The 27,968-nt window shown below is 37.8% G+C and overlaps 1 protein-coding gene and 1 pseudogene across 1 annotated transcript in view; both read right to left on the bottom strand.

The window, feature by feature from the left end:
* The window catches only part of UIMC1 (ubiquitin interaction motif containing 1), a 109,737-nt gene extending 97,700 nt beyond the window's left edge, over positions 1–12,037 (bottom strand). The window contains exons 1-2 of the mRNA XM_070374125.1: positions 11,883–12,037; positions 4,269–4,353 (exon numbers count right to left, since the gene is read on the bottom strand). Coding sequence (XP_070230226.1) covers positions 4,269–4,353; positions 11,883–12,029 — 232 coding nt within the window. The 5' untranslated portion in view covers positions 12,030–12,037. The remainder of the gene's footprint in view (positions 1–4,268; positions 4,354–11,882) is intronic.
* A 5,450-nt stretch (positions 12,038–17,487) lies between these two features.
* On the bottom strand, positions 17,488–18,600 carry LOC102285893 (tubulin--tyrosine ligase pseudogene; annotated as a pseudogene).
* Between the last annotated feature and the right edge of the window lie 9,368 nt (positions 18,601–27,968).

A 27,968-nucleotide genomic window follows, 5' to 3' on the forward strand; every position in this document is an offset into this window, starting at 1 on the left:
CCTGATGGGCTACAGTCCATGGGGTCACAAAAAGTCAGATACAACAGAACAACTAATCAACAACAACAAAAGCAAACCACCTACTCCAACCAGTGCAGCCCCACACCCCCAACCCACCAAACTAAACATTGGACTGAAATGAAAATACTGCTTTTGCTAAGACATCAATGAAACGATTGGATTAAGTTGAGCAATTATGTCAGAAGAAGGTATGGTCATCTGGAGAGCTGGCCGGTCCTGGTACATGCTCTCTGGAGTTTGTCTCCCAAGAGAAATGTGGTCTCAGACAAAGGCACTGACCACTGCTCTGCCTCCATCAGGTCCACACACACATACATGTCAGCTTGAGATAAACTCATATCAAATACTTACTTTCATTCACTGAACCTGAGTATGATGATTAATAGTCCTTGTTTGAATAAAGACTCACCCACTTAGTGGTTGGCTAATCTTACAAAAGTCACTTAATTGGTCTCAGCCTGTTTCTTCTTCTCTAAAATGGGGCATAATCTTAAATAGAGCTACCAGTTCTTAATGTTCAATAAATATTTATAAAGCCCCCACTATACGCCAAGTATATGGTTGAATTTTTTTTTTAAGATTTTGCATGTAAAAAGAAGCTGATTCCAGTCTGGCCCAGAGTAAACCTAATTTTCACTACTAAGAATGTGTCTCTTCCACATTCCATAGGCAATGTTCATTTGTCAGCCAACGGAAAACCATCAGCAGCAACTTTTGCCCCCAGAATTGTGATATTCTGTTTAAAAAGTGTGGTCTATTTTTTTTTCCCCTTCTATACTTAATAGAGCCTCATATAATATCAGAGCTGGAAAGAATCTTAAAAGTCATCCAGGCCAGCTTTCTGCCTACCTGGCCAAGTGGCCCACCCTATCTTTGGACAGCTCAGCTAGTAGACAATTCTTTCTTAAAACAAAATCATCTTCCTGTGGTCTGTGTCCTAGTTCTGCCCTCTAAATCATCTCAGGAAAAAAGCTGCATTTTCTGTCTCCCTTATCACAGTCCTTTTTGTGTATGTGGAGACCTCTCTCACTCCTTTGTCAGAAATAAATCTTTTATCCAGGCTCAGATAAAAAGTAATAACAACTATTTCAATCTAATTTCTTTTCCAAAGGAAACATCTTTATTAAGATGATGGGAATTGTCTGCCCACTTAAATCTTTACATATTTTATTGACTAATATAAATTAAGACATTCAAAATGAAAAAAACAAAAGTTTATATGGAAGGGCAAAAGATCTGGAATAGTCAACACAATATTGAAGGAAAGGAACAAAGCAGGAGGACTGATGCTACCTGACTTTAAAACCTACTACACATAAAGCTTCTTTACTGTCTGAGCTACTAGGTAACACCAGTGGTAAAGAACTCACCTGTCAAGGCAGATTTAAGAGACCTGCGTTTGACCCCTGGAGAAAGGCATGGCAATCCACTCCAGTATTCCTGCCTGGAGAATCCCATGGACAGAGGAGCCTGGTGGGCTACAGTCCATGAGATCACAAAGTGTCAGACACAACTGAGTGACTAATACACAATCATAGTTGAGGCAGGAGATAGATGAGCCCCAGGTCAGCAATCTACAACTGGCCTCCTGTTCATATCTCCTAGGGCCGGTCATTCATTACCAGCCCCTATTTACATTTCTTGAAGTAAGAGACAAATGGGCTCCAGGACTACATATTTATGACTGGACTCCTATTTATATTTCAAGATCTATACCTCAATATAAAAACCAATAAGAACAGGGTAAATAACTGGACATTGGGCAGTTTTAGGGCAGGGACAGAGTGGGACTAAAACCTGTTAAAAGATTAAGAGGTCACACACTCCCCCATCTTTAGGGCAAAGGAGACACTATGCATACGCAAAAATCCTTCATGAGGTCAAAAGGGCAGGGGACGCCAGACCAAAGTAAGCCTTGCCACCCCCTTCCATAAGCCTTTTCGGTGGGATCCATTTTAACTGAAAGGTCTGTACACACCCAGGGGAGGGTTAGGACAGGTCAGGTGTGGAAAAAGAAACTAGATAATTGGCTAAAGAAGACTAGGAAGAACTGTCCTATATAAATGACTTAACAGCCTATTTTCTGTGCTCCTCACTATGGGGGACACCCACACCCCTTCTCTCCAGGTGCATCTCTGCCTTGCTTCTATCTTAACAAACTGTTTCTCTGTGTGCTCCTCCCACTTGTTCTTATGCTATGTCTCTAATAATAAACTTTATACCTGGATTTAAAAAAACAGTCTTTGTCTCCATGATAAATGCATCTTTCACTGGGGACAAAGATCCAGGAAAAAAAATAGCCTCTAGCCTTTGCTGGTCTGGACTCCTGGTTTTTATCCATGTTGCCCAGGTTCAGTTCCTGGGCAGGGAATTAAGATCTTACTTCACGCCACTGCTCACTGCTGCCTCATGGAGATCACAGTGACAGCCACCTCTAGATATACCACAATGATTTAGCAACAACAACAATTATGGTTAATTTTATAAGGCTGAGAATTATACTTTAAATCACCTAAATTCAAATTAAAAGTGAAAAATTCTGCTTTATCTTCAATGTTTTATAATAATCTCAGCTAGTTAACATACTTTTTAACAAGTTCACTGAAATACGTAAACATCTCACATGATATTAAAATGCAAAAATACAGTCATTATTAAATAACTTCACAATTGAGTAACAAAGTCAGAAGAGAAAAAACTTACAATAAATAATTTTTGTGATATTGTGATTTATAATAATATATACTGAATCTTGGCACCTGACACAGAGCTTCTAATAATCCTGGAATTTCCTAACAACTCCTAACAGCTCCTAACAACTGGAATTTCCTAAATGAAAAGAGCAATAAAGATATCTTTTGTTATTAATAACAATTCCCTTTTAGGCACACCGAGATTCTATTAATGAACTTACTTTTGGAAAGCCCCTAAGGATGGGGGCTGGTTGCCAGGGAAACCAACCAAGCTACTAGAGGATTAGAACTTTTATTCCAACTCCCCAACCTCCAGGGAAGGAAGAGCGACTGGCTGGAAGTTGGACCAATCACCAATGAACAATGATTTAATCAATCATACCTGTATAATGAAGCCTTCATAAAAAACCTGAACTATAATGTTTGGTGAGCCTCCAGGTTGGTGAACATGTACAGGGACCGAGAAGGTGACATACCTGGGTAGGTCAAGGAGGTCCCAGGTCTCCTATATCTTGCCCTATATCTTCAATCTTGCTGTTACTGAGTTACATCCTTTATAATAAAAGTGAAAGTGAAGTTGCTCAGTCATGTCCAACTCTTTGCGATCCCATGGATTGTAGACTACCAGGCTCTTTAGTCCATAGGATTCTCCAGGCAAGAATACTGGAGTGGGTTGCCATTTCCTTCTCCAGTGGATCTTCCCGACCCAGGGATTGAACCAGGGTCTCCTGCATTGTAGGCAGACACTTTACAGTCTGAGCCACAAAGGAAGTCAATCTGGCTGTTACTGAGTTATATCCTTTATAATAAACCAGTCATCTAATAAGTAAACTGTTTCCCTAAATTCTGAGAGCCATTTTGGCAAATTAATTGAACACAAAAAAGGGGTCACAAGAACCTCTGATTTATAGCCAGTGGATCAGAAGCACAGGTAACAACCTGGACTTGCAATTGTCATCTAAAAGAAGGAGAACTCACACAGAACTAAGCCTTTAGCTTGTGGGATCTGACAGTGTCATATTTCCATAAACTGTAGGGTACCCAGTGTCCAAAGAGTTGGAGAAGTACTTTGTAAAGGGGAGAAAAAAAAAACCTTACACATCTGATGACCAGAATAAAGTGCTGAGAGTAGAGCAGACACTTAGAATTTTAGTGATCAAAACAGTAACACCATTATTGGAGCCACTAAGTGATTTTCTTTTTTTTTTTTTTCACTAAGTGATTTTCTACGTGTTATCTTCATTTTATTGATGAGGTAACAGCAGTAGGCTGTAGTGGCTTGCCTAAAGTCCACACAGTAAGTGGAAGGAAGGGTTCAAAACCAAGTGTGCCTAACTCTGAAATGGCACATTCTTAATTTCAACACGCTGCCTTTAATAATCAATTGTATACACTCTAGGTAACTGTGATCCCACAAATTTTAATGGAATCCTGAATTACCAAGAACCACACACATTCTTATTCAGAGAAACCTTTTCTTAATGAAGAAACTAGTGTCAATTCTATGACTGCTGAAACTTCCAAACCATTCTCAACACAAAAATGAAAACATACGTGCAATTTTTCTTTTAGCCAAACACTTTGCTCTATTTGACTGTTTTGCCTTCGTTTTCTGCAATCCATTTTCCTCCTTTGGCTCCTGTTGCAAAACAAGAAACATGAACAGGTTGATTGGCATTAAAAGTAGTACTCTTTCTACCTTCCTCTACAGCTAACAGAGGCCACTAAACCTCTAAAGAATCAGTGTTTTTGTAAATGTTTTGTAACATTCTTTGTAAATGTTCAAAGAAAACATCAGAAAAAGATCTTTACGGTAGAAAAAGAAAAATGTAGATTCAGAACCAATAAAAATAAAAAACTGTAATATACAGATATAATTATGTCATATTCAAGCTCATACAAAAACTGACCCATCTGTAAAATACCAGCAAGTATGCACCCAAGTTCAGAGAAAGCTCGATTCAATGTTTCAAAGTCAGTAATAAAGTTTAAGCCCAGTGCATACTCACTTCTTTTAAATCAGTGCTTTAAAAAGCAACAGAACAATCAGGGAAAAGTATGTAACATATTTATCAGATAAAGGTCTAATTTTCCTTATATATAAAGAGCTCTTACAAATCAACACAAAGCACCTCCCACAGGCAAAAAATATGTTAAGACACTTCACAGAAAAACATACCACAAAGAGCTTGTATGTATATGGAAATGCAATTCACAACAATTATATAGGTATCTTTTTTTAATCTATACCAATGGTAAAAATGAAAACATTTCATAAAATATTTATTGTGAGGAAACAAGTACCATAGGTTGGATAAAATGGATGCAAATCACTATTCTGTGCATCTGGAACTAATATAGTGTTGTGGGTAAATTATACTTCAATTACAGTGTGTGTGGGGTGGGACGAGGAGAAAATGCATCAAAATGCTAATGGTGGTCATCTCTACAGGGTGGGGATTGTGGGTGGTTGTGATTTTTTAGTTTAGGCTTTTACGTGTTTCTAACTGTCCACAATCAACAGGTATTGCTTGTAAAATTAAGATAAAAACAATAAATGTCATTAAAAATGAAAAAAAAAAAAATACAGGCAAAGATGATCCCATAAATATATAACTGGGATCTCTGAAGAAGAAAACAAACAATGAAACAAACTGACATTAAGATTATAATAAATAAAATTTACAAGGGAAAAAAGGCAGAGGATGAGATGGTTCGATGGCATCACCGACTCAATGGACATGAGTTTGAGCAAGCTCTGGGAGTTGGTGATGGAAAGGGAAGCTTGGCAAGCTACAGTCCATGGGGTTTCAAAGAGTCGGACATGACGGAGCAATTGAACTGAACTGACATATTGAAAGTTCACTCTGACCAATCAGTTTCCTAACACATACACATAATATACCTATCTCACCTTGAAGAAAAATTTTTAGCATTCAGACTAACAAAAAGGACTAGTCACTTAACAAAAAAAGGAAAATAAATCAGACTTACCAAACATAACATACAAAGCAAAAATCAAGAAGGCAGCATTTTAAAGAAACTCAAGGGAAAAAAGAAAATTTTAAACCAAGGACGTTGGATCCTATTAAGCAGTCTTTCAGATATCAAGACTACAGAAAAACAGTATCAAAAACATAACTTAGGAAATAATATAGTCACAAGACCTACTTGACAAATCTAGTAAAAATCAAGCACTATTCAACTAAAAAATGATTAGAAAAAACCAAAAGAATTGATAGTAAATATTTAACATATTTAATTTTAGAACTAAGACTAAAACAAAAGTAGAGATAAGAATAGAAGAAAACATGTAAATGTTATATGCAGAAATGACACACCTAATAAATGAGAGAAATCAGAAATGGAAAGTAAAATAAGTTCATTTTCTACTGCATGCACTATAAGTGAAAGTCAAAGGATACTATTTACAACCGACAAACCAGACTACAGAAAGCTAAATTAAAAAAAAAAGGAAGGAACTATGAAAAGCATTTATATAAACTCTAAAAAAAGACATACCAAAATATATGCCAAAAGCAGAGTCAAAAATCAAAGAATATAGAAAAAGAAATAAAATTAATATAACAAAAAATTAAACTCAACGCTATGAGACTGGGTTATAACAAAGTGATCCAGAATGGCCGAAAATGAAAGATCTAGAAGATAACAGTAATTGTGTGCGCATGCTCAGTCACTTAGCTGTGTCTGACTCTTTGTGACCCTGTGGACTGTAGCCAGCCAGGCTCCTCTGTCTATGAGATTTTCCAGACAAGAATACCGGAGTGGGTTGCCATTTCCTCTTTCAGGAGATCTTCCCAACCCAGGAATCTACCCTGCATCTCCTGCACTGGATTCTTTACCACTGAGCCACCTACCTAAATTGACTCTCTCCATATATCTTCCCAGAAAAAAACACAAAACCAACAGGGCTTCCCAGGTGGCACTAGTGGTAAAGAACCTGCCTGCCAATGCAGGAGGCGCAGGAGACCTGGATTCCATCCCTGGGTCAGGAAGATTCCCTGGAAGAGGAAATGGCAACCCACTCCAGTATTCTTGCCTGGAAAATCCCATGGACGGAGAAGCCTGATGGACTACAATCCATGGGGTTACAAAGAGTTGGACACGACTGAAGCAGCTTAGCATGCAATAAGGACCAGAAATAACACCACCTATGACCAATGCCTTCAACATTATTAGGAGACAAAACATACCACAGAATTCAAATAACCAGTAAGCAGAGAAACAGCAAATTCTAACAGTGCTATTGCAAGTCTATGAATAAACAGAACAAAGAAAGAGAAGGCTTAAGAGACTATATGAAAAATAAGAAAAAGAAATGAAAAACTTAAGAACACAGACAAAACCACCTTCAAAATTAGAATGTCTGACACTAAGACCAAACAATGGTCCAAGACCTGGTATTTCACATAATCAGCTATATCTTAAAGGGCTTGAAAGTGAGAGGAACAAAAGTGGCAACCTCAAAGACGTACTACCAATGGAAAAGAGGAAGATACACAAAAAAGAGATGGTACCCCCTCAGATTTCATAAAAGAAAAAGAAAGGAGGAAAAAAATGACAGGTCCTGAAGAAAAAAAATAAACATGCCAACCTCTCTTCTAATATCAACAATACCATCCATAAAAAAAACTAAAATGAAGTACACTAAAAAGCTTTTGTCCAGTAAATATAAGAATAAAAAAAGAAATTTCAAACCAAGCAACTATAAAACAGAAAGAGAAAATGTAAATAAAACATTTAAGTTTATCCCAGAAAAGGAAATTAACACATCCCAAACAAATTTTAAAGAATCATCTACAGATTAAGAAAAGCCTAGAATCAGAAAACTCAAACCATAAACCAACAAGAAAAGGAACAAATAAATTGAAACTTGATAAAACCAAAACTGAAAATAGATAAAACCATCTCAAAAAAGAAAAATGGGGACTTCCCCAGTGGTCCAGGAGCTAGGACTCTGAGCTCCCAATGCAGGGGGCCCAGGTTTGATCCCTGGTGCATGCCTCAACTAAGACTCTGCATGCTGCTGCTGATCTGGAATGCTCCACACTGTTCTCCATAGTAGTTGTATCCATTTACATTCCCACCAATAATGCAAGAGGGTTCCCTTTAAAAAAAAGGTGGGGGAGGGGGTCTCCAAAGGAAAACAGATTCAAGTAAAAATCTGAAACAGCCACTAAAGAAATACAAGAAAACAATGAGAAAATGAAAGGAATAAGCTACAAGATACACTGTTCTGAGAAAAGAACAAGATGCAAATAGATATGCAACATTTCACATAAAAAGAAGCAGAATTAAGAAAACATGAATGGGGACTTCCCTGGAGTCCAGTGGCTAAGACTCTGTGCTCCCAGTACCGGGGGCCTGGGTTTGATCCCTGGTCAGGGAACTAGATCCCTCAAGTCACAACAAAGATCGAAAATCCCATGTGCCACAACTAAGATGCAGTACAACAGTCAGAAAACTAAGATCAAGCCATCCGGTCCCATCACTTCATGGGAAATAGATGGGGAAACAGTGAAAACAGTGTCAGACTTTATTTTGGGGGGCTCCAAAATCACTGCAGATGGTGACTGCAGCCATGAAATTAAAAGACACTTACTCCTTGGAAGGAAAGTTATGACCAACGTAGAGAGCATATTCAAAAGCAGAGACATTACTTTGTCAACAAAGGTCCATCTAGTCAAGGCTATGGTTTTTCCAGTGGTCATGTATGGATGTGAGAGTTGGACTGTGAAGAAAGCTGAGCACCGAAGAATTGATTTGAACTGTGGTGTTGGAGAAGACTCTTTAGTCCCTTGGACTGCAAGGAGATCCAACCAGTCCATTCTAAAGGAGATCAGTCCTGGGTGTTCATTGGAAGGACTGATGCTAAAGCTGCAACTCTAATACTTTGGCCACCTCATGCGAAGAGTTGACTCACTGGAAAAGACCCTGATGCAGGGAGGGATTGAGGGCAGGAAGAGAAGGGGATGACAGAGGATGAGATGGCTGGATGGCATCACCGGCTCGACAGTCATGAGTCTAAGTGAACTCTGGGAATTGGTGATGGACAGGGAGGCCTGGTGTGCTGTGATTCATGGGGTCGCAAAGAGTCGGTCACGACTGAGTGACTGAACTGAACTGCCAAATAAATAAATATTTAAAGAGAGAGAGAAAAAACATGAATGGGCTTATTTTTGCTTTAAAGCAATGCTGTAAGAATAAAAAAAAAAAATCAATGAAATTGGTTATCAGTGGTGTAAAGGATGTGGAATAATAGGGTGTATAGAATGGAGAAGCAAGATAACTTGAGTGTATATCTTTCTCTATACATTTAATTTATTCAATAAAGCAATTTTCTATATAATGCAAAAATAAAATTAAATCAACAAGAATGGGAAGAAAACAAAGAACCAATGCAAAAACAATCAGTTGGATGGTACCTTTTAAAGTACCTCAGTAACTTTATTACAGATAAATAATCTAACCACATCTATTTAAAAAAGAGATTCTCAGACTGTATAAAATTAGAAACCTCAAACCGTGTGCTACCTACAAGAAATCCAAATAAAATATAAACAAATACCTAGGTTAAAAGTTAAAATACCAACAAATGGTGCTGGAAAAACTGGATATGCACAAGCAAAAAAGAAGTCAGATCCCTATTTTATACCATACACGAAAGCTAATAACGCAAAATCAATCAAAGACCTAAATATAACACTTAAAATTTTAAAACTCTTAGAAGAAAATATGGGGAAGGAAATGGGAACCCATTCCAGTATTCTTGCCTGAAAAATTCCATGGACAGCAGAGCCTGGCAGCCATAATGCATGGAATCACAAAGAGTTGGACATGACTGAGCACACACAGAAGAAAACATTGGGGAAAAGCTTCATGACATGGAAGATTTCACATGACTTTTTGGATGTGACGCTAAAGCACACGCAGTAATACAAAAACCAGATAAACTGGACTAAATTTAAAACTACTCTGCATAAAAAAACTATCAACAGAGTACAAAGGCAACCTATGGAATGGGAGAAAATATGTGCAAATCATATATCTGACAAGGCGCTAACTGTCCACAATATATAAAGAACCCCTACAATTCAACGGGCATTTCTGTAGTGTAGCGATTATCACATTCACCTTATACACAAAAGGTCCCCGGTTTGAAAACAGGCAGAAACATGTTTAGGGCTTCTCTGATAGCTCAGTTGGTAAAAAATCTGCTTGCAATGTGGGAGACCTGGGTTCGGAAGATCCCCAGGCTACCCACTCTGGTATTCTGGCCTGGTGAATTCCATGGACTGTAGAGTCAATGGGGTCGCAAAGAGTTGGACACGACTGAGCAACTTTCACCATTCAACAACAATATGTATGTGAATATATATAATCTAAAAATGGTTAAAATCCTAAATTATGTTACGTATATTTTACCACTACATATACACACACACACACGCCATCTCATACCATACACAAAAATTATTTCAAAATGGAACAAAGACCAAACTGTAAGAGCTAAAATTAGAAAACTCTTAGGGATCAACTTCATGACTTTAGATTTGGTAATAATTCTTTAGCTACAACACCAAAAGCATTAAATAACCAAAGGGAGAAAAAAAAGGTAACTTGGACTTTTTCAATATTTAAAACTGTTGTGCATCAAAGAACATTATCAAGAAAGTGAAAAGACATCTGCTAGCATGGAAGAATATATTTGCAAATAATGTATCTGATAAGAGGTTTAATATGCAAAATAGAAAAAGAAAACTTAACCACTCAACAACAAAAAGTGCAAGGTATAAATGGACAGAGAACTTGAACAGACATCTCTTCAAAGAAGCTATACAAATGGCTAATAAGTACAAAAAAGATGCACAAGTTCATTAGCCATTAGGGAAAGGCAAGTCAAAACCACAATGAGAAACCACTACACATTCACTAGGGTGATATAAAAATTAAACATTTAAAAATAACAAGTGTTACCAAGAATGTAGAGAAACTGGAATCCCAGGATATTGCTGATGGGAATGTAAAATGGTGCAGTCACTGTAGGGGGAAAAAGGCATGAAGAGGACTTCCCTGGTAGTCCAGAGGTTGAGAATCTGCCTGCTATCACAGAGGACACAGGTTCAATCCTTGATCTGGGAAGATTTCACATGCAGTAGGGCAACTAATCCCCTGCCCACAACTACTGAGCCTGCACGCCCTAAAGCCTGTGTGCTCTGCAACAAGAGAAGGTACAGCAATAAGAAGCCCTGCACTACAACTAGAAGTAGCCCCTACTCACCTCAACTAGAGAAAGCCCGTGTGCAGCAAGACCCAGCTCAGCCAAAAATAAATACATAAAAATTTTGTAACAGGGATTAAGTACTGTTATATGCTACAATATGGATGAACCTTGAAAACATACATCAAGTGAAAGAAGGCAGCCACAAATGCAATTCAATTTAAAAGGAAGAGTCAGAGACAATTCTGAGCTTTATAACCTGAGGCAAATGAGTGGTTCTACCATCAAATGAGATAGAAGATAAGAAGAGTGAGAGGTAAACTTAGATGAAAACACAGTGACTTACTACACTGCCTTACTGGATGTGACCTACAAACAGGCAGAAACTTCCAATAAAAAAATGGAAACACAGATCAAAGGAAAGATTTAAAATCTATTACAGCTCTATCCAACAAAGCTTTCTATAATGAAGGGAAATGTTCTATACTTGCGCTAACACAGCAGACACTAGATGTGACTAGTCCAAGAGATGAACTGATTTTTCCTTTTATTTAATTTTAATTAATTTAAATTTAAATAGCTACAGGTGGCTAGCTGCTACCACACTGGACAGAGTATATCTAGAAACTTATAAAGCTGTCTTTCTCTCACTTTATAGACATATGAAAATTTTCCCATTTGGTTTATTCAAATGGTTTTAAAATATCACCGTCAGTTAATACATTATAAAACTCAGGAGCTATGATCCATCCTCAGCCAAATTGTATGACTACTTTCTTCTAAGTGATTTTTAATTCCATTTACAAAGCTGAGTAAAAGCTGCATGGTCTGGCAAGATGTCATTAAAATTCAGTCTCACAAACAAACCAGTCACAGATAAGGAGGCCTAGTTTGAGACCTAGAGCTCTACTCTTTAGAGTACTAACCTCTCCATCACTATCAGATATCACAATGTATGCATCCTCAAGTCTACGCTTCTTCTTCACATTGACAGAACCAGTAGTTTCTACATCTTTCTTCTCCAGGTTCTGAGCTTCAGAGGCTTCTTTAACTTTTTTCTTTCTCCGTGGCATCCTTTTGTCTGAAATAGAAGGAAAAAAAAAATTGGAGAAGGAAATGGCAACCCACTCCAGAATTCTTGCCTAGAGAATCCCATGGACAAAGGAGCCTGGTGGGCTGCTGTCCATAGGGTCGCACAGAGTCGGACATGACTGAAGCGACTTAGCGTGCATGCATGCATTGGAGAAGGAAATGGCAACCCACTCCAGTATTCTTACCTGGAGAATCCCAGGGACCGGGGAGCCTGGTGGGCTTCCGTCTATGGGGTCGCACAGAGTCAGACACGACTGAAGCAACTTAGCAGCAGCAGCAGCAAAAGGAAAAATAATTTGCTTAAAGTATAAGTTTTCCAGATGCTATTTATCTTTTGGTCATATAAAAGAAAAAGATATCTATCTAACAGAAGTAAAATTGGATTTCTGAACTCTTCTACTAATTAAAATTTGTATTTTTCCTATAAAGGAAAAAAAATATATATAAATCTCATTTTTTAATGACTTTTCAATAGGAATAATATAATAATTTATCATAGTTCCTTAAACATTAACTTAAATAACTGGTTCTCTAACTGCGTATTATTATTCATCTAAAAGCTTTTTTCTTTTTTAATATCAATGCCTCAACCCAATAAAGGACATCTTTTTTAAAAAATCCACTGCAAATAATCATCAGATCAGATCAGTCGCTCAGTCGTGTCCAACTCTTTGCGACCCCATGAATCGCAGCACGCCAGGCCTCCCTGTCCATCACCAACTCCCGGAGTTCACTCAGACTCACGTCCATCGAGTCAGTGATGCCATCCAGCCATCTCATCCTCTGCCGTCCCCTTCTCCTCCTGCCCCCAATCCCTCCCAGCATCAGAGTCTTTTCCAGTGAGTCAACTCTTCGTATGAGGTGGCCAAAGTACTGGAGTTGCAGCTTTAGCATCATTCCTTCCAAAGAAATCCCAGGGCTGATCTCCTTCAGAATGGACTGGTTGGATCTCCTTGCAGTCCAAGGGACTCTCAAGAGTCTTCTCCAACACCACAGTTCAAAAGCATCAATTCTTCGGCGCTCAGCTTTCTTCACAGTCCAACTCTCACATCCATACATGACCACAGGAAAAACCATAGCCTTGACTAGACGAACCTTTGTTGGCAAAGTAATGTCTCTGCTTTTGAATATGCTATCTAGGTTGGTCATAACTACTTAAAGGTAAAAGACTGAATACTTTCCTTTTAGGATAGGAATAAAACAAGCATGTCTGCATTCATCATTTCTACTGAACATTATACTACAGGTTCTAAACAGGTCGATTATGGAATAAGAAGAAATAAAAAATCCAAATGGGAAAAGAAGAAGTAAAACTACTGCCTTTTGTAGATGACATGATCTTGAATTTAAAAATAACCTAAGAAATCCACTAAAAACCCATTACAACTAATGAACAAGTTCAGTAAGATTGCTGGATACAAGGTTAATATACAGAAATCAACTGAACAGCTATCTATACGCAATAAATAATCCAAAATTTAATTTTCAAATTCTATTTTAATAGCACCAAAAATAAAAAAAATTCTTAACAAAATTTAACAAAAGTGCAAGGTTTGCAACCAAAAACTACTGCTGGAAGATACAAAAGATAAATGCAAAGACATCCCATGTTCATGAATTAGAAGACTTGACACTGTTAAGACAGCAATATTTCCCAAACTGCTCTAGAGATACAACATAATTCCTAATAAAATTCCTACTGGCTTTTTTGTTGACATAGACAAGTTGATCCTAAAATTCACAGAGGAAATGCAAAACAGAGGAAAAACAGAGGTCCCAGAACAGCCAAAACAATCTTGAAAAAAAGAACAAAGCTGAAGGACTCACACATCTCAATTTCAAAACTTGCTACAAAGCTATATTATCAAGACGGTGTGGCTCTGGCACAAAAATAAAAATAAAGATCAATGGAACAGAAGACCAGGCAGTTCAGAAAACATCCACACATTTACTGTCAATTGCTTTCAACAAAAGTACCAAGGTAATTCAATGAACAAAGTATAAGTCTTTCCAATAAACGGTACTCTAACAACTAGATATCCAAATGCAAAAAGAATGAAATTGGACCTCTACCTCACATAATAAAGGATTGCATGAAACAGATCAAAGACCTGAATGCAAGAGCAAAATCTATAAAATTCTAAGGCAGAACATAAGCATAAAGCTTTGTAATCTTGGATAGGTGAGTTTATTAAATATATTATCAAAAGCATAAGCAACGAAAGAAAAAATAAATAAACAGGGCTTCATCTTATTAAAAACCTTGTGCTCCAAACCACAATATTAAGGCAAGTTTAAAAAAAAATAAAGAATGAGAAAAGTAACTGTAAAGCATCTATGTAATAAAGAAATTGTATACAGAATAAAGAACTCTTGCAAGTCAATAGCAAAAGGGTTTCTTGGGTTTTTGTTAATAATGCTGTAATTAACACTGGTATGCATATATCTTTTCAAATCAGTGTTTTGTTTTCTTTGAGTAAATACTCAGAGGTAAAACTGCTGAATCATACAGCAGTTCTATTTCTTCATTTCAATTGTATGCTTTAAGTGGATGGATTATATGATAAGTGAATTATATCTCAATAAAGTTGCATTTTTTTCTTAGAGAAAACAGCAAACATTGGCAAGGATGCAAAGAAATTAAAACTTTCATTCATTCATAGTGTGAATATAAAATTCTGCAGCTGCTGTGGAAAACAGCTTGGCAATTCTTCAAGAAATTAAAATACATCTAGTAATTCTACTTCCAAGTAAACATCCAAGAAAGTTAAAAACAAGTATTCAAACAAAGACTTGCATTTAAATGTTCTTAACATCATTAATCATAATAGCCAAAAACAGAAATAATCCAAATGATGAATGGATACACAAAATGTGGTACATCCATCCATACAATGGAATGTTGGTCAGCCTTAAAAAGAAACAAAGTACTAATACATGCTACAAAATGGATAAACCTTGAAAACACATTAAGTGAAAGCAGCCAGACACAAAAGCCTACAAATTGTATGATTCTGTCTATATGAAACATCCTGAATGGACTAATCTACAGAGACAGAAAGCAGATTAAGATAACTAGAGGTTTGAGGAGACAGAAATACAGAGTAACTACTTAATGGCCTTGGGTTTCTTTTTGGGGTGATGAAAATGTCCAGAATTAGAAAGTGGAATTCCCTGGTGGTCCAGGGAATTCACCTGCTAATGCAGGGGACACAGTTTCAATCCCTGGCCTGGGAAGATTCCACAGGTTCTGGGGCAACTAAGCCTGTGCACCACAACTACTGAGCCAGTACTCTAGAGCCTGCAAACCACAACTACTGAGCCCACGCACCTAGAGCACGTGCTCTACTACAAAAGAAGCCACCACAATGAGAAGACCGCGCACCACAATGAAGAGTAACCCCTGCTTGCCACAGCTAGAGAAAGCCTGCACACAGCAACAAAGACCTAGCAAAGCCAAAAATAATAAATAAAAAAAAAAAAAGAACATAGTGGTAGTTGCACAACATTTTGAATGTACAAAAAGCCATTATACACTTTAAACAGATGACTGCTGGATTTTACATTCTATGAAATCTACCTGCCTGGAAAATCCCATGGACAGAGGAGCCTGGTGGGCTGCAGTCCGTGGGGTCGCTGAGAGTCGGACATGACTGAGCGACTTCACTTTCACTTTTCACTTTCATGCACTGGAGAAGGAAATGGCAACCCACTCCAGTGTTCTTGCCTGGAGAATCCCAGGGACGGGGAGCCTGGTGGGCTGCCATCTGGGGTCGCACAGTGTCGGACACGACTAAAGCGACTTAGCAGCAGCAGCAGCAGCAGCAATCTACCTAAATTAAAAAAAAAAAAAACTTTCCAGATGATTTTCTATTATAACCAAAGCAGAGACTCACTGACTTAAATACTGATTTTAAAAGAACGTGTTACAAACTTCTCAAATTGTTTAATCATTCAATTACTCCTAAGAGAAGTGTCACATCTCATTGTCAAAAAACATCTGGACAACCTGAGTAGTAAGGGAGGGTAGTAATAAAGGACACACTCAAACTCTTCCAATCTAGTCATTCATAATACCATTCCCTATCTTAAGAATAGAAGCTAAACACAAATTTCTTTTCTATTCTTAATGTTTATTTTTAAATGACTTAAGTCTTGAAGAAATAGAAGAAATCACACAGAATGATGAAAATATTAAACTACACATAAATTTTTTATTGTAGTATAGATGACCTACAATACTGTGTTGGTTCTAGGCATACAGCAAAGTGATTCAGTTATTTTTTCAGATTATTTTCCCTTACAGGTTATTACAAGATATCAAATATTGTTGTTCCCTGTGATATACAGTAAATCTTTGCTGCTTCTCTATTTTATGTATAGCAGTTCATATCTGTTAATCCCCTACCCCTAATTTATCCTTTCCCCTTTGGTAACCATAAGTTTGTTTACTATGTCTGTGAGTCTGTTTCTGTTTTATATATAGATTCACTTGTATTATTTTCTAGACTCCATATATGTGTTATTATATAATATTTTGTCTTTATCTGACTTCACTTAGCATGATAATCTCTAAGTCCATTCATGTTGCTGAAAATGGCATTATTTCATTTATTCTTATGGGTAATACTCCATTTTATTTATACACAGACACACACACATGCATGCATGCTCACCCCCTCCCCCAGCTCCCACTCCTCCACCAGCACATCTTCTTCTTAAACCAACCAACCAGATTGGCACCTGGGTTGTTTCCACGTCTTGGCTACTGTAAATAGTGCTGTTATGAACACTAGGGTATCTGTATCTTCTCAAATTAAGAGTTTTCATCTTTTCTGGATATATGCCTAAGAGTGGGGTTACTGGATCATATGGCAGGCCTACTTTTATTTAAGGAACTTCCATACTGTTTTCCATAGTGGCTGCACCAATTTACACTCCCACTGACAGAGTAGAAGGGTTCCCTTTCCTCCACACCCTCTCCAGCATTTGTTATATGTAGACTTTTCGCTAGTCATTCTGACCAGTATGAAGTAATACCTCATCATGGTTCTGATTTACATTTCTCTAACAATTTAAGCTACATATAAACTTTTTTTTTCCACAAGGGAAACTAGAAAGTATTTTAATAAAATGAAAACAAAAACACAAAAGCAAAATCTGTGGGATGCAGCTAAGAAGTTCTTATAGAAAAGCTGAAGGCCTTAAATGCTTGTATTTTTTTCAAAAACTAAATATCTCAAATCAGTGACCTGACCTTATACTTTAAGGAAACTAGAAAAAGAAAAGAAAAGCAAGCCCCTCAAAAGGAGAAGAATAAAAATAATAAAGAACATGAAGAAATTGAAAACAATAATGACAGAGAAAATCTATAAAGCCAAAAGCTGACCTTTAGAAGAGATTAATAAAACTGATAAGCCTCTAACCAATCTGCCCAAGTGAAAGAGAGAAGATATAAATTACCAATATAAGGTAACAGAAGGATTAAGCATAAGGATTTTAAAAAGTTTCATCATTACAGATTATATAGATATTAAAAGGATAATACAGGGATATAACAAATAATTTTTGTCCTTAAACTCGACAACTGAAATGGAACAATTCCTTGAAAGGCACAAACTCCCAAAGCTCCATCAAGACACATTTAACAGAAAGAGAAAGGACTGGGTAACTCTATGATACCTTTGATTTGTAGTAAGATACTACTTTCCAGGGTGATGTTCAAAGCACTTGTTAGGTACTGATTGAATTCCTCAAAGAACATTGCGTTCCCCTTCTTCATACTTCCCATAGTTCTCTGAGTACTCCTTTTGAATGCAGTGATTAGTCAAGTGGCTGGTTTTATCTTGGAAATAATCCACCTGATACGGTTCTGAAGCAGTCTGCAGGACACCCTCACTATAGAGGTAGATATTAAACTGACAGTCCACCAAGACCCAGCCTCGGATGTCAAACTTGCGATGACCAGGCTTCCAGGAACAACGGGAGCTCCAGGTATTTCTGGATCCCGTGCATCTGGCCTTGGTTGTCTATGAAATCCAACAGTTCTGTAGCTTCTGAGAAGATGAGTATGCCTTCACCTTTGGCTCCGGCTGATGACTTTGCAATCCAAGCGTTGCCCTCTCCCTCCTCTTTCTTTCTGTTATATTAAGTCAGGAAAAATTCTCTGTCGTCTGTCCTTGAACTACGGAGCAGTGGATGGATTCCATTCTGAGCTGGAGCAACTAGGGTCTTAAGGTTGGTTGGATAAATCACATAGGACTCGCGGAACCATGTGCAGGACTCAGCCTGTTCTGGGCTGGTTTTGATGAGCTTCACTAAAGATGCTTTGCGACACAGTTTGTCGGCCCCTCTGTAGTAATTCACCAAGTGCATCAGCCAGGCTCACGATCCAGTCTCCTGAAGGGCAGCCGGTTTCTTTCTTCCAGCATCAGGCTGAACCTGGGGTTATCCCATTGCAGCCGCTTCCAGTGGCCTGTGGCGAGCAGCAGCCAGAACACCTCATTGGCATAGACGCTGCTGTTCCCATCGCGCACCACAAAGGTGTACATGGCGAAAGGCCGCACGCCTGGCACCCCCCACCCGCCAGCTGCCTCAGGGACCAGCCAGCCGGGCGGTGGCTCAGCTAGGGACCAGTCCAGGCGCCCACCACCTAAACTTTTGAGTCTATATATATTTAAATACATATAGCAACAATAAAATTAGAGAAATATTTATAGCATACATGAAAAAAGCTATTGATTATATTTAAAAAGTACAAACTGACACAAAATATTAACATCCCATTAGATAACGAGACATGAACTGTCAATTTGCAAGGAAAAAAATTTAACAAACATGAATATGTGGAAGGATTTAACCTATAACACTATTTAGACAAATTTTTAGACACATTTTTACTTCCTAAAGTAAAATGAATTAATTTTAATGATAATCCTGCAGTTGGGGGAGCAATTCTTCAAACACCAAACTGTAACAGATATTTAAAAAAACACACACACAACAAAACTTTGTATAAATGGTGCCATATTCTAATATAAATTACTAAAATCACTAAAGTTTTCAGTTTTAACCACTCGCTCTATCCCTCCTTTTAGACTTAGGTCTGTTACCGCCATAATGAAAACTACCCAAAGAAAAACAAAACAAATATTTTTGGAGACCAAGAAAGAAACAGCTAAGACATCTGAGGGGAAAGTATAATGGAATCTGGCAAATTAAAGAGATAAATCTTAGATAAATACTTAAAGAAAAGAACTGCTCACTAAGGGTTCTTAACCAATCCACAAGCCCTTAAAGGACCTATGGTTAGGCTTCAAGGGATTGACAATCTCCTGAAACTGTGTGTAAAACTGTCTTGTTTTTGTCTGCTCCCTGGGAAAAATTCTCATAGCTTTCATCCAACTCTCAGAGGAGCTCAAAATCCAAAAGAGTTTAGAACTACCAATGATCTAGCTAAACCCCTTCATTTTCAGAAACAACCTGAAGATTTAAATTGATGTGCATAACCAGTCTCCTAGTATTTTTGTGTTTAAGAATTATGTCTTGGTACGGGGAGGGAGGAGGGAGGAGGCTTCAGGATGGGGAACATGTGTATACCTGTGGCAGATTCATGTTGATATATGGCAAAACCAATACAATATTGTAAAGTTAAAAATAAAATAAAATATATATATAAAAAAAGATTATGACTATTTCACCTTTTTACATTTTGGGGTTTTTTTTATGTCTGCATGCCGTCTAATACTGAAAGGTAAAATTTTTGTGACCTGAGTAACAAAGATTTCTCAGGATACAAAGAGTAAAAGACACAGAATTTTTAAAAACTGACAAACTAGGCTTCAATGAAACTTAAAACTTATGTTCTTCAAAAGACACCAATAAGAAAACAAAAAGACAAGTCATAAAATGGGAGAAAATATTTGCAATGCATATATCTTGCAAAAGACTCATAGTCACAATATATAAAGAACTCTTATGGTGGTGATGGTTTAGTTGCTAAGTCGTGTCCAACCTTGCAACCCCATTAACTGTAGCTCACCAGGCCCCTCCGTACATGGGATTTCTCAGGCAAGAATACTGGAGTGGGTTGCCATTTCCTTCTCCAGGGTATTTTCCCAACCCAGGGATCAAACCCAGGTCTCCTGCATTACAGGGGGTCTCCTGCACTGCAGGCAGATTCTTTACCAACTGGAGCCACCAGGGAAGCCCAAATAACTCTCATAATGCAATAATAAAAAGACAAACCAATGTTTTAAATGAGCAAGATATGGACACAAAAGCAAATGCACTCATAGCCAATAAGCAAAACAAACAGAAAAAGATGCTCTGCATCATTAGTTATCAAAATAGAAATTAAAGCCACAATGACATAACACTACACATCCATTATAATGGTTACAATTAAAAATACTAAAAACACTAATGTGGGCAGAAATAAGGAATACATGGATCTCTCATACACTGCCAATGGAAATGTACAATGTTATAAGCCACTTTGGAAAACTATCTGGCAGTTTCTTAAAATTTAATGTATACGACTATACAGGCCAGTCATTCTGCTCACTACTATTTACTCAACAGAAACAAAAACATATCACCACATAAAGACTTGTAATGTTCACAGAAGCTTTTCATACAGTGTCAAGCACTAAGAAGTGAAGTTGCTCAGTCGTGTGCGACTCTGCGATTCCATGGACTGAAGCTCCTCCGTCCATGGAATTTTCCAGGCAAGAGTACAGGAGTGGGTTGCCATTTCCTTCTCCAGGGGATCTTCCAAACCCAGGGATTGAACCCAGGTCTCCCACGTTGCAGGCAGGCACTTTACCCTCTGAGCTACCAGGGAAGCCCACGAGATGACCCAAATGTCCAACAACAGATGAATAAACAAATTGTGATTTATTCATACAACAGAACATTACTCAGCAATAAAAAGGACACAGGCAAAAATACAAGTGAACCTCAAAATCATTTTGCTGAATGAAAAATTTCCCTGGTGGTCCAGTGGTTAAGACTCCACGCTCCCAAAGGAGGGGACCCGGGTTCAATCCCTGGTCAGAGAACTAGGTCCCACATCCTGCAACTAAGTTCAAACACAGCAAGTAAGACCCAGCACAGCCAAAGAAATAAGCCAGTCACAAAGAGTAAAGGTTGTATTATTCCATTTATATAAAATGTAACCTAACCTATAGTGACAAAAAGTAAATCACTGGTTACTAAGGTTCAGGAATGTAAGAAGAGAAGGACAGAAGAGAGCATGAGGAAGCTTTTGAGGGTGATGGGAACCTACTGTATCATGATTTTGGCAGCAGTTTCACAAGTGTATACAACTTGAAAATTTCATCAAATTATACGCTTCAAATAGATGCAGTTTATTACACATAAATCATTTTGCAATAAAATTGATAAGGAAAAAATAAAATGAGACACCACTATACATCCACTAGCATGGCTAAAATTTAAAAGACTAAAAAGATCAGGCATTGATAAGAATACAGGAGCAGCTAGAACTCTAATACATTGCTGTTAGGAATATAAAGTGGTACAACCACTCTGAAAAGACAGTTTGGCACTTTCTTAAAAAGTAAAACATACACCTACTATATGACCTAGCCATTTCAAGTATTCACCCAAAAGAAATAGTCACGTTCATAGTAACCCTATTCATAATAGACGAAATCTCTAAACAGCCCAAATAGCCACCAATAGGGGAATGGATAAACAAATTGTGGTCTATCCATACCATAGAAAACTACTTCACCAATTAAACTACATAAAACATTATGGTGAGCAAAGGAAGCAAGACACAAGTAAGTACATACTATATGATTCCATTTACAGGCATACCTCATTTTTTGCACTTTGCAGATACTGCATTTTTTTACAAACTGAATGTTTGTGGCAATCGTGTGTGGAGCAAGACTCCCAACAGCATTTTCCTCACTTTGTATCTCTGTGTCACATTTTGGTAATTCTTGCAACATTTCAAACTTTTTCTTTATATTTATCAAGGTGACCCACTTTCAATGATTTTTTTTCATTTTTCTTTTTCTTTTTTTTGATCAGTGATTTTTTTATGTTACTACTATAACTCAATGAAGATTCAGATGACAGCAATTTTTATCAAGTTTTCTTTTTCATTTTCATTATAGTCAATTTATAAATTTTGTTACTAATAGCTTCAAGTGTACAGCAAAATTAATCAGTTATACATATATCCACTCTTAAGATTCCTTTTCCATATAAGCCGTTACAGAGTATTGGGTAAAGTTCCCCGTTAATTAAATATATACATTATATGGATGTGAGAGTTGGACCATAAAGAAGGCTAAGAGCCAAAGAATTGATGCTTTTGAACTGTGGTGCTAGAGAAGACTCTTGAGAGTTCCTTGGACAGCAAGGAGATCAAACCAATCAATCCTAAAGGAAGTCAACCCATAATATTCACTGGAAGGACTGATACTGAAGCTGAAGCTCTAATACTCTGGCCACCTGATATAAAGAGCTCACTGGAAAAGACCCTGATGCTGGGAAAGATTGAGGGCAGAAAGAGAAGGGGACAACAGAGGATGAGATGGTTGAATGGCATCACCAATTGGTGATGGATCCAATGGACATGAGCTTGAGCAAACTCCAGATGATAGTGAAGGACAGAGAAGCCTGGTGTGCTGCAGTCCATGGGGTCGCAAAGAGTCAGACACGACTAAGCAATTGAACAACAACAAATTATTTTTTTAGACTCTGCAAGCTTAACAGACTACAGTAGAGTGTAAACATAACTTTTATATGCACTGGGAAACAAAAAAAATCACGTGACTCACTTTATTTTGATTTACTGCAGTTGTCTGGAACTGAACCACAGTATTTGAGGTATAACTGTGTTTGAAATTCTAGAAAAGACTAATAAATCAACAGTGGAAAAAAAAAAAAAACCCAGACAAGTAACTGCCTCAGGCCAGAATGGGGGAGGGAGAAAAATGGCTGGTAAAAGGCATAAAGGTACCTCTTGAAATAAGTGTGCTGTATCTTGATTAAGGAGGTGGTTACACAGGTAGATACTCTGACCAAAATTCAATCACAGATTTGATTCATCATCATCAAAATTCAATCATCATTCCCTCCAAAGAAATCCCATGACTACTTGTCATGACAATAAAGAGGTTAATAAATCTTTTCTCAAAAAGAAACTTAAAAAGCTGACAAATTTCAGCTTGGAAACTAACTGAATATAACAAAATTAAAAATATTTATTCATGAAAACTACTTAACTTTCAGTAAGAACACCATGAATCTCTGCAATTCATACCAAGAGCTTGATATGTCCCATATATCCCCGCCCTTAGATTCACCAACCAAGGAAAGGAAGGACATGAATATCAACAATTTCACTTTCACAGCTGGTGGGGACTCACTAGGTAGGAACATTTTTAGTCTATCTTAGTGGCTAATACCCTGTGGTTGGGTCCTATATGAGGCAAGCAACAAACCAGAGAACGAATCAAAGATTTATCAGGAAATTCCAAGAAGACAGACAGCCATAAGAGGATTCATAAAGTCTCCAAATATCCCAGACTGATGAAAGGTTGTGTTCAGTTCAGTTCAGTTCAGTCGCTCAGTCGTGTCCAACTCTTTGCAACCCATGAATTGCAGCACGCCAGGCCTCCCTGTCCATCACCAACGCCCAGAGTTCACTCAGACTCACGTCCATCAAGTCGGTGATGCCATCCAGCCATCTCATCCTCTGTCGTCCCGTTCTCCTCCTGCCCCCAATCCCTCCCAGCATCAGAGTCTTTTCCAACGAGTCAACTCTTCGCATGAGGTGGCCAAACTACTGGAGTTTCAGCTTCAGCATCATTCCCTCCAAAGAAATCCCAGGGCTGATCTCCTTCAGAATGGACTGGTTGTGTACATACACACAAACACCACAGCAGACCCAAGTGTCCTCCATAAACCTGGCAGCAGGACGCTGTGCATACACAGCAGAATCTGAGAGCCCCTGAGGACAGTAAACGCTGGGGCAAGCTTGAAAGCCAGTACTCAGGTTCCATCCCATGCAGAACTAAGACATCATCTTTGATTGTCTTTCACTCATTTTTCACATCCAATTAATCCTCATGCCTTACTGATTTCATCTCCTATATTTCTCTTTAACTTATCCATGTCTGTCCATTTCCAATTCAGTCACTCAGTTGTGTCTGACTCTTTGCGACCCCATGGACTGCAGCACACCAGGCTTCCCCGTTCATCACCAACTCCTGGAGCTTGCTCAAATTCATGTCCACAAGTCAGTGATGCCATCCAACCATCTCATCTTCTGTCGTCTCATCCTCCCACCTTTAATCTTTCCCAGCATCGGGGTCTTTTCCAATGAGTCAGCTCTTCACATCAGGTGGCCAAAGTACAGGAGCTTCAGCTTCAGCATCAGTCCTTCCAATGAATATTCAGGACTGATCTCCTTTAGGATGGACTGGTTGGATCTCCTTGCAGTCCAAGGGACTCTCAAGAGTCTTCTCCAACACCACAGTTCAAAAGTATCATTCTTCGGTGCTCAGCTTTCTTTATAGTCCAACTCTCACATCCATATATGACTCCTGGAAAAACCATAGCTTTGACTAAGCGGACCTTTATGGGCAAAGTAATGTCTCTGCTTTTTAATATGCTGTCTAGGTTTGTCATAGCTTTTCTTCTGAGAAAAAAAGCATCTTTTAATTTCATGGCTGTAATCACCATCTGCAGTGATTTTGGAGACCAAAAAGTACAGTCTCTCATTGTTTCCCCATCTATTTGCCATGAAGTGATGGAACCGGATACCATGGTCTTAGTTTTTTGAATGTTGAGTTTAAAGCCAACTTTTTCACTCTCCTCTTTCACTTTCATCAAGAGGTTCTTTAGTTCTTCTTCGCTTTCTGCCATAAGGGTGGTATCACCTGAATATCTGAGGTTATTGATATTTCTCCCAGCAATCTTGATTCTAGCTTGTGCTTCATCCAGCCCAGCATTTTGCATTAAGTACTCTGCATGTAAGTTAATTAAGCAGGGTAACAATATACAGTCTTTCCCAATATACATACTCAATATACATAACATACATAACTCAATATACATACATACATAACATATACATACTCCTTTCCCAATTTGGAACCAGTCTGTTGTTCCACGTCCAGTTCTAACTGTTGCTTCTTGACCTGAATACAAATTTCTCTGGAGGCAGGGAAGGTGGTCTGGTATTCTCATCTCTTTAAGGATTTTCCACAGTATGTTGTGATCCACACAGTCAAAGGCTTTGGTGTAGTCAATAAAGCAGAAGTAGATGTTTTTCTGGAACTCTCTTACTTTTTCAATGAGCCAATGGATGTTGGCAATTTGATCTCTGGTTCCTCTGCCTTTTCTAAATCCAACTTGAAAATCTGGAAGTTCATGGTCCATTTTCACTACAACCCTAGTTCCAAAGTACCAGCAACTTGCATGTGGACAATATCTTAACTAGGTCCCTTACTTTCACTCTTGCTCCACCCCCTGTCCAATTTGCTCTACAAATTGAAGCTTTCACCTTTTAAAACTGCAAATACTAAATTATTCCACAATTTAGGAATTCCTTGGCAGTCTAGTAGGGTTAGGACTCCACACTTTCACTGCTGAAGGGGAAGGTTCAATCCCTGGACAGGGAAATAAGGTCCCACAATCCACATGGCAAGGCCAAAACAAACAAAATAAAAAATATTCCACTATTTAAAACTTCATTATCTCACTGTTTCATATTTAAGACATTTTTCTCTTAATATGGTCTACATGGTATTCCCTGTATTATCTGACCTCCTGCCAGATTTCTCTTGCTCTAACCACTCCCTCAGTTCTTAAGCTACATCCATACTACTTTTCTGCCACAAAGCCTTCCCACACACTTCTTTTGCATGAAAGATTCCCTCCAACACTAGGTTCACCCAGTTTACTCCTTCTCATCCTTGAGATCTCAGCTGAACTATGATCTCAGAGAAGTCTTCCTTGACCGCCAAACTTGATCAAATCTCTTACTACATATGCTCAACACATCAGCTTTCCCTCAAAGTAATCACAGCTGTAACTATATATTTATGTTTGCGATTTTTTAAGGCAATACCTGTCTTTTCCAATAGATTTGTAGGTTTCAGACAGACAAGGATAGGTCTAGCTCTAGGACTTAGCACATTCTCTGTAAATAATAGATGATCATCAAATACTTATTAAATAAATCACTTATACAAAATTTAGAACAATTTAGTGGTGAAATTATACTTTTCTCTTTATCCAAACTTTCTAGTCTTAAAATTTTTAAATATTAAAAAAAAAAAAAAAACTAGCTGTGTTTTATAGTTTTCAGCTTGTAAGTCCTGTACATATTTTGTTAGATTTATGCCTAAATATTTGAGATGACTGGATGGCATCACCAACTCAATGGACCTGAGTTTGAGTTAACTCCGGGAGTTGGTGATGGACAGGGAGGCCTGGTGTGCTGCAGTCCATGGGGTTGCAAAGAGTCAGACACAACTGAGCGACTAAACTGAACTGAACTTCTCTTAGTAATTAATGAAACCAATCAAGATCTAAATCAGTGGAACATACATGCTCATTGATTGTAAGACTCAACATAATAATGCTGTCAATTCATCCCAAATTCATCTTAGTGCAGTCTCTCAGCCATGTCCAAGTCTTTGCAATCCCATGGACTACAGCCCACCAGGCTCCTCTGTCCGTAGAATTCTCCAGGCAAGAATACTGGAGTGGGTAGCCATTCCCTTCTCCAGGGGATCTTCCCAACCCAAGGATCGAACCCGGGTCTCCCACACTGCAGGCAGATTCTTCACCATCTAAGCCCCAATTCATCTTAGATTTAACATAATTCCTATAAAAATCCCTGCAGTATCTTTTTGTAGACTTAGACAAGTTTATTCTAAAATTTACGTGGAAAAGCACAGGCCCTAGAAAGACTTAAACAATCCTGACAAAAAGGAATAAAGTGAGAGGAATCACACTATTCCATATTAAGGGTTATTATATGAATACAGTAATCAAAATAGTGTGGAATTGGTAGAATAATAGACATATATCAATGAAGAAAAAAGAACTCGGAAACCATCACAACATACTCAAACCTAATTTAGTAGGGAAAGTCTTTTCAATAAATGGTGTTACAGCAAGTAGAAATCCATTGGCAAAAAGAAAAAAGAAAACCTCAAGCTAACACTTTATACAAAATCAACTCAAAATGAATCCATTAAAACCACGAGATAATACTATTGAATACACACCCATCAAAATGAATAAAATTTAAAAAGTCACACCACCAAAGTCAGGCAAATATTCAGGGAAACTGGATCACTCATACAAAGCTGGTGGGAATGTAAAATGGTACAACTCTGAAAAGAGTTCTGCAGTTTCTTAACTATCACATAACCCAATAACTGTACTCCTGGGTATTTATCCCAGAGAAACAAAATTTTATATTCACATGAAAAACCTTGTACACAAATGTCCACAGCAGCTTTATTTGTAATAGCAAATCGAGGAAACAGTTCAAAGTCCTTCAGTAGGTGAGTGGCTAAACAAACTAGTATATATATACTATGGAACATATTCCATATGTTCCATATGAAAAAGAAAAATGAATAACTTCCCTGGTGGTCCATGGAAGCTAAGACTCCATGCTTCCAATGGGAACTACTAGGTTGGTGCAAATGTAATTGCAGTTCTGCATTGCTGAATTTGCTGTTTGATATTGGAATACATTTTTAAATAAATGTAGTTATGTAAAACATCATTTTAATGCACATTTTTCACTTTAGTTTTTTTGCTAATGACATTATTACCTGCTGTTTATTTTAGACTGTTGAAATGATGTTAGACAAAAAGTAAATTTAAGCAACCTTCTTATTCGAGTTCAA

Source organism: Bos mutus, chromosome 7, assembly GCF_027580195.1.
Source record: "Bos mutus isolate GX-2022 chromosome 7, NWIPB_WYAK_1.1, whole genome shotgun sequence".
In the NCBI taxonomy this organism is placed as follows: Eukaryota; Metazoa; Chordata; class Mammalia; order Artiodactyla; family Bovidae; genus Bos; species Bos mutus.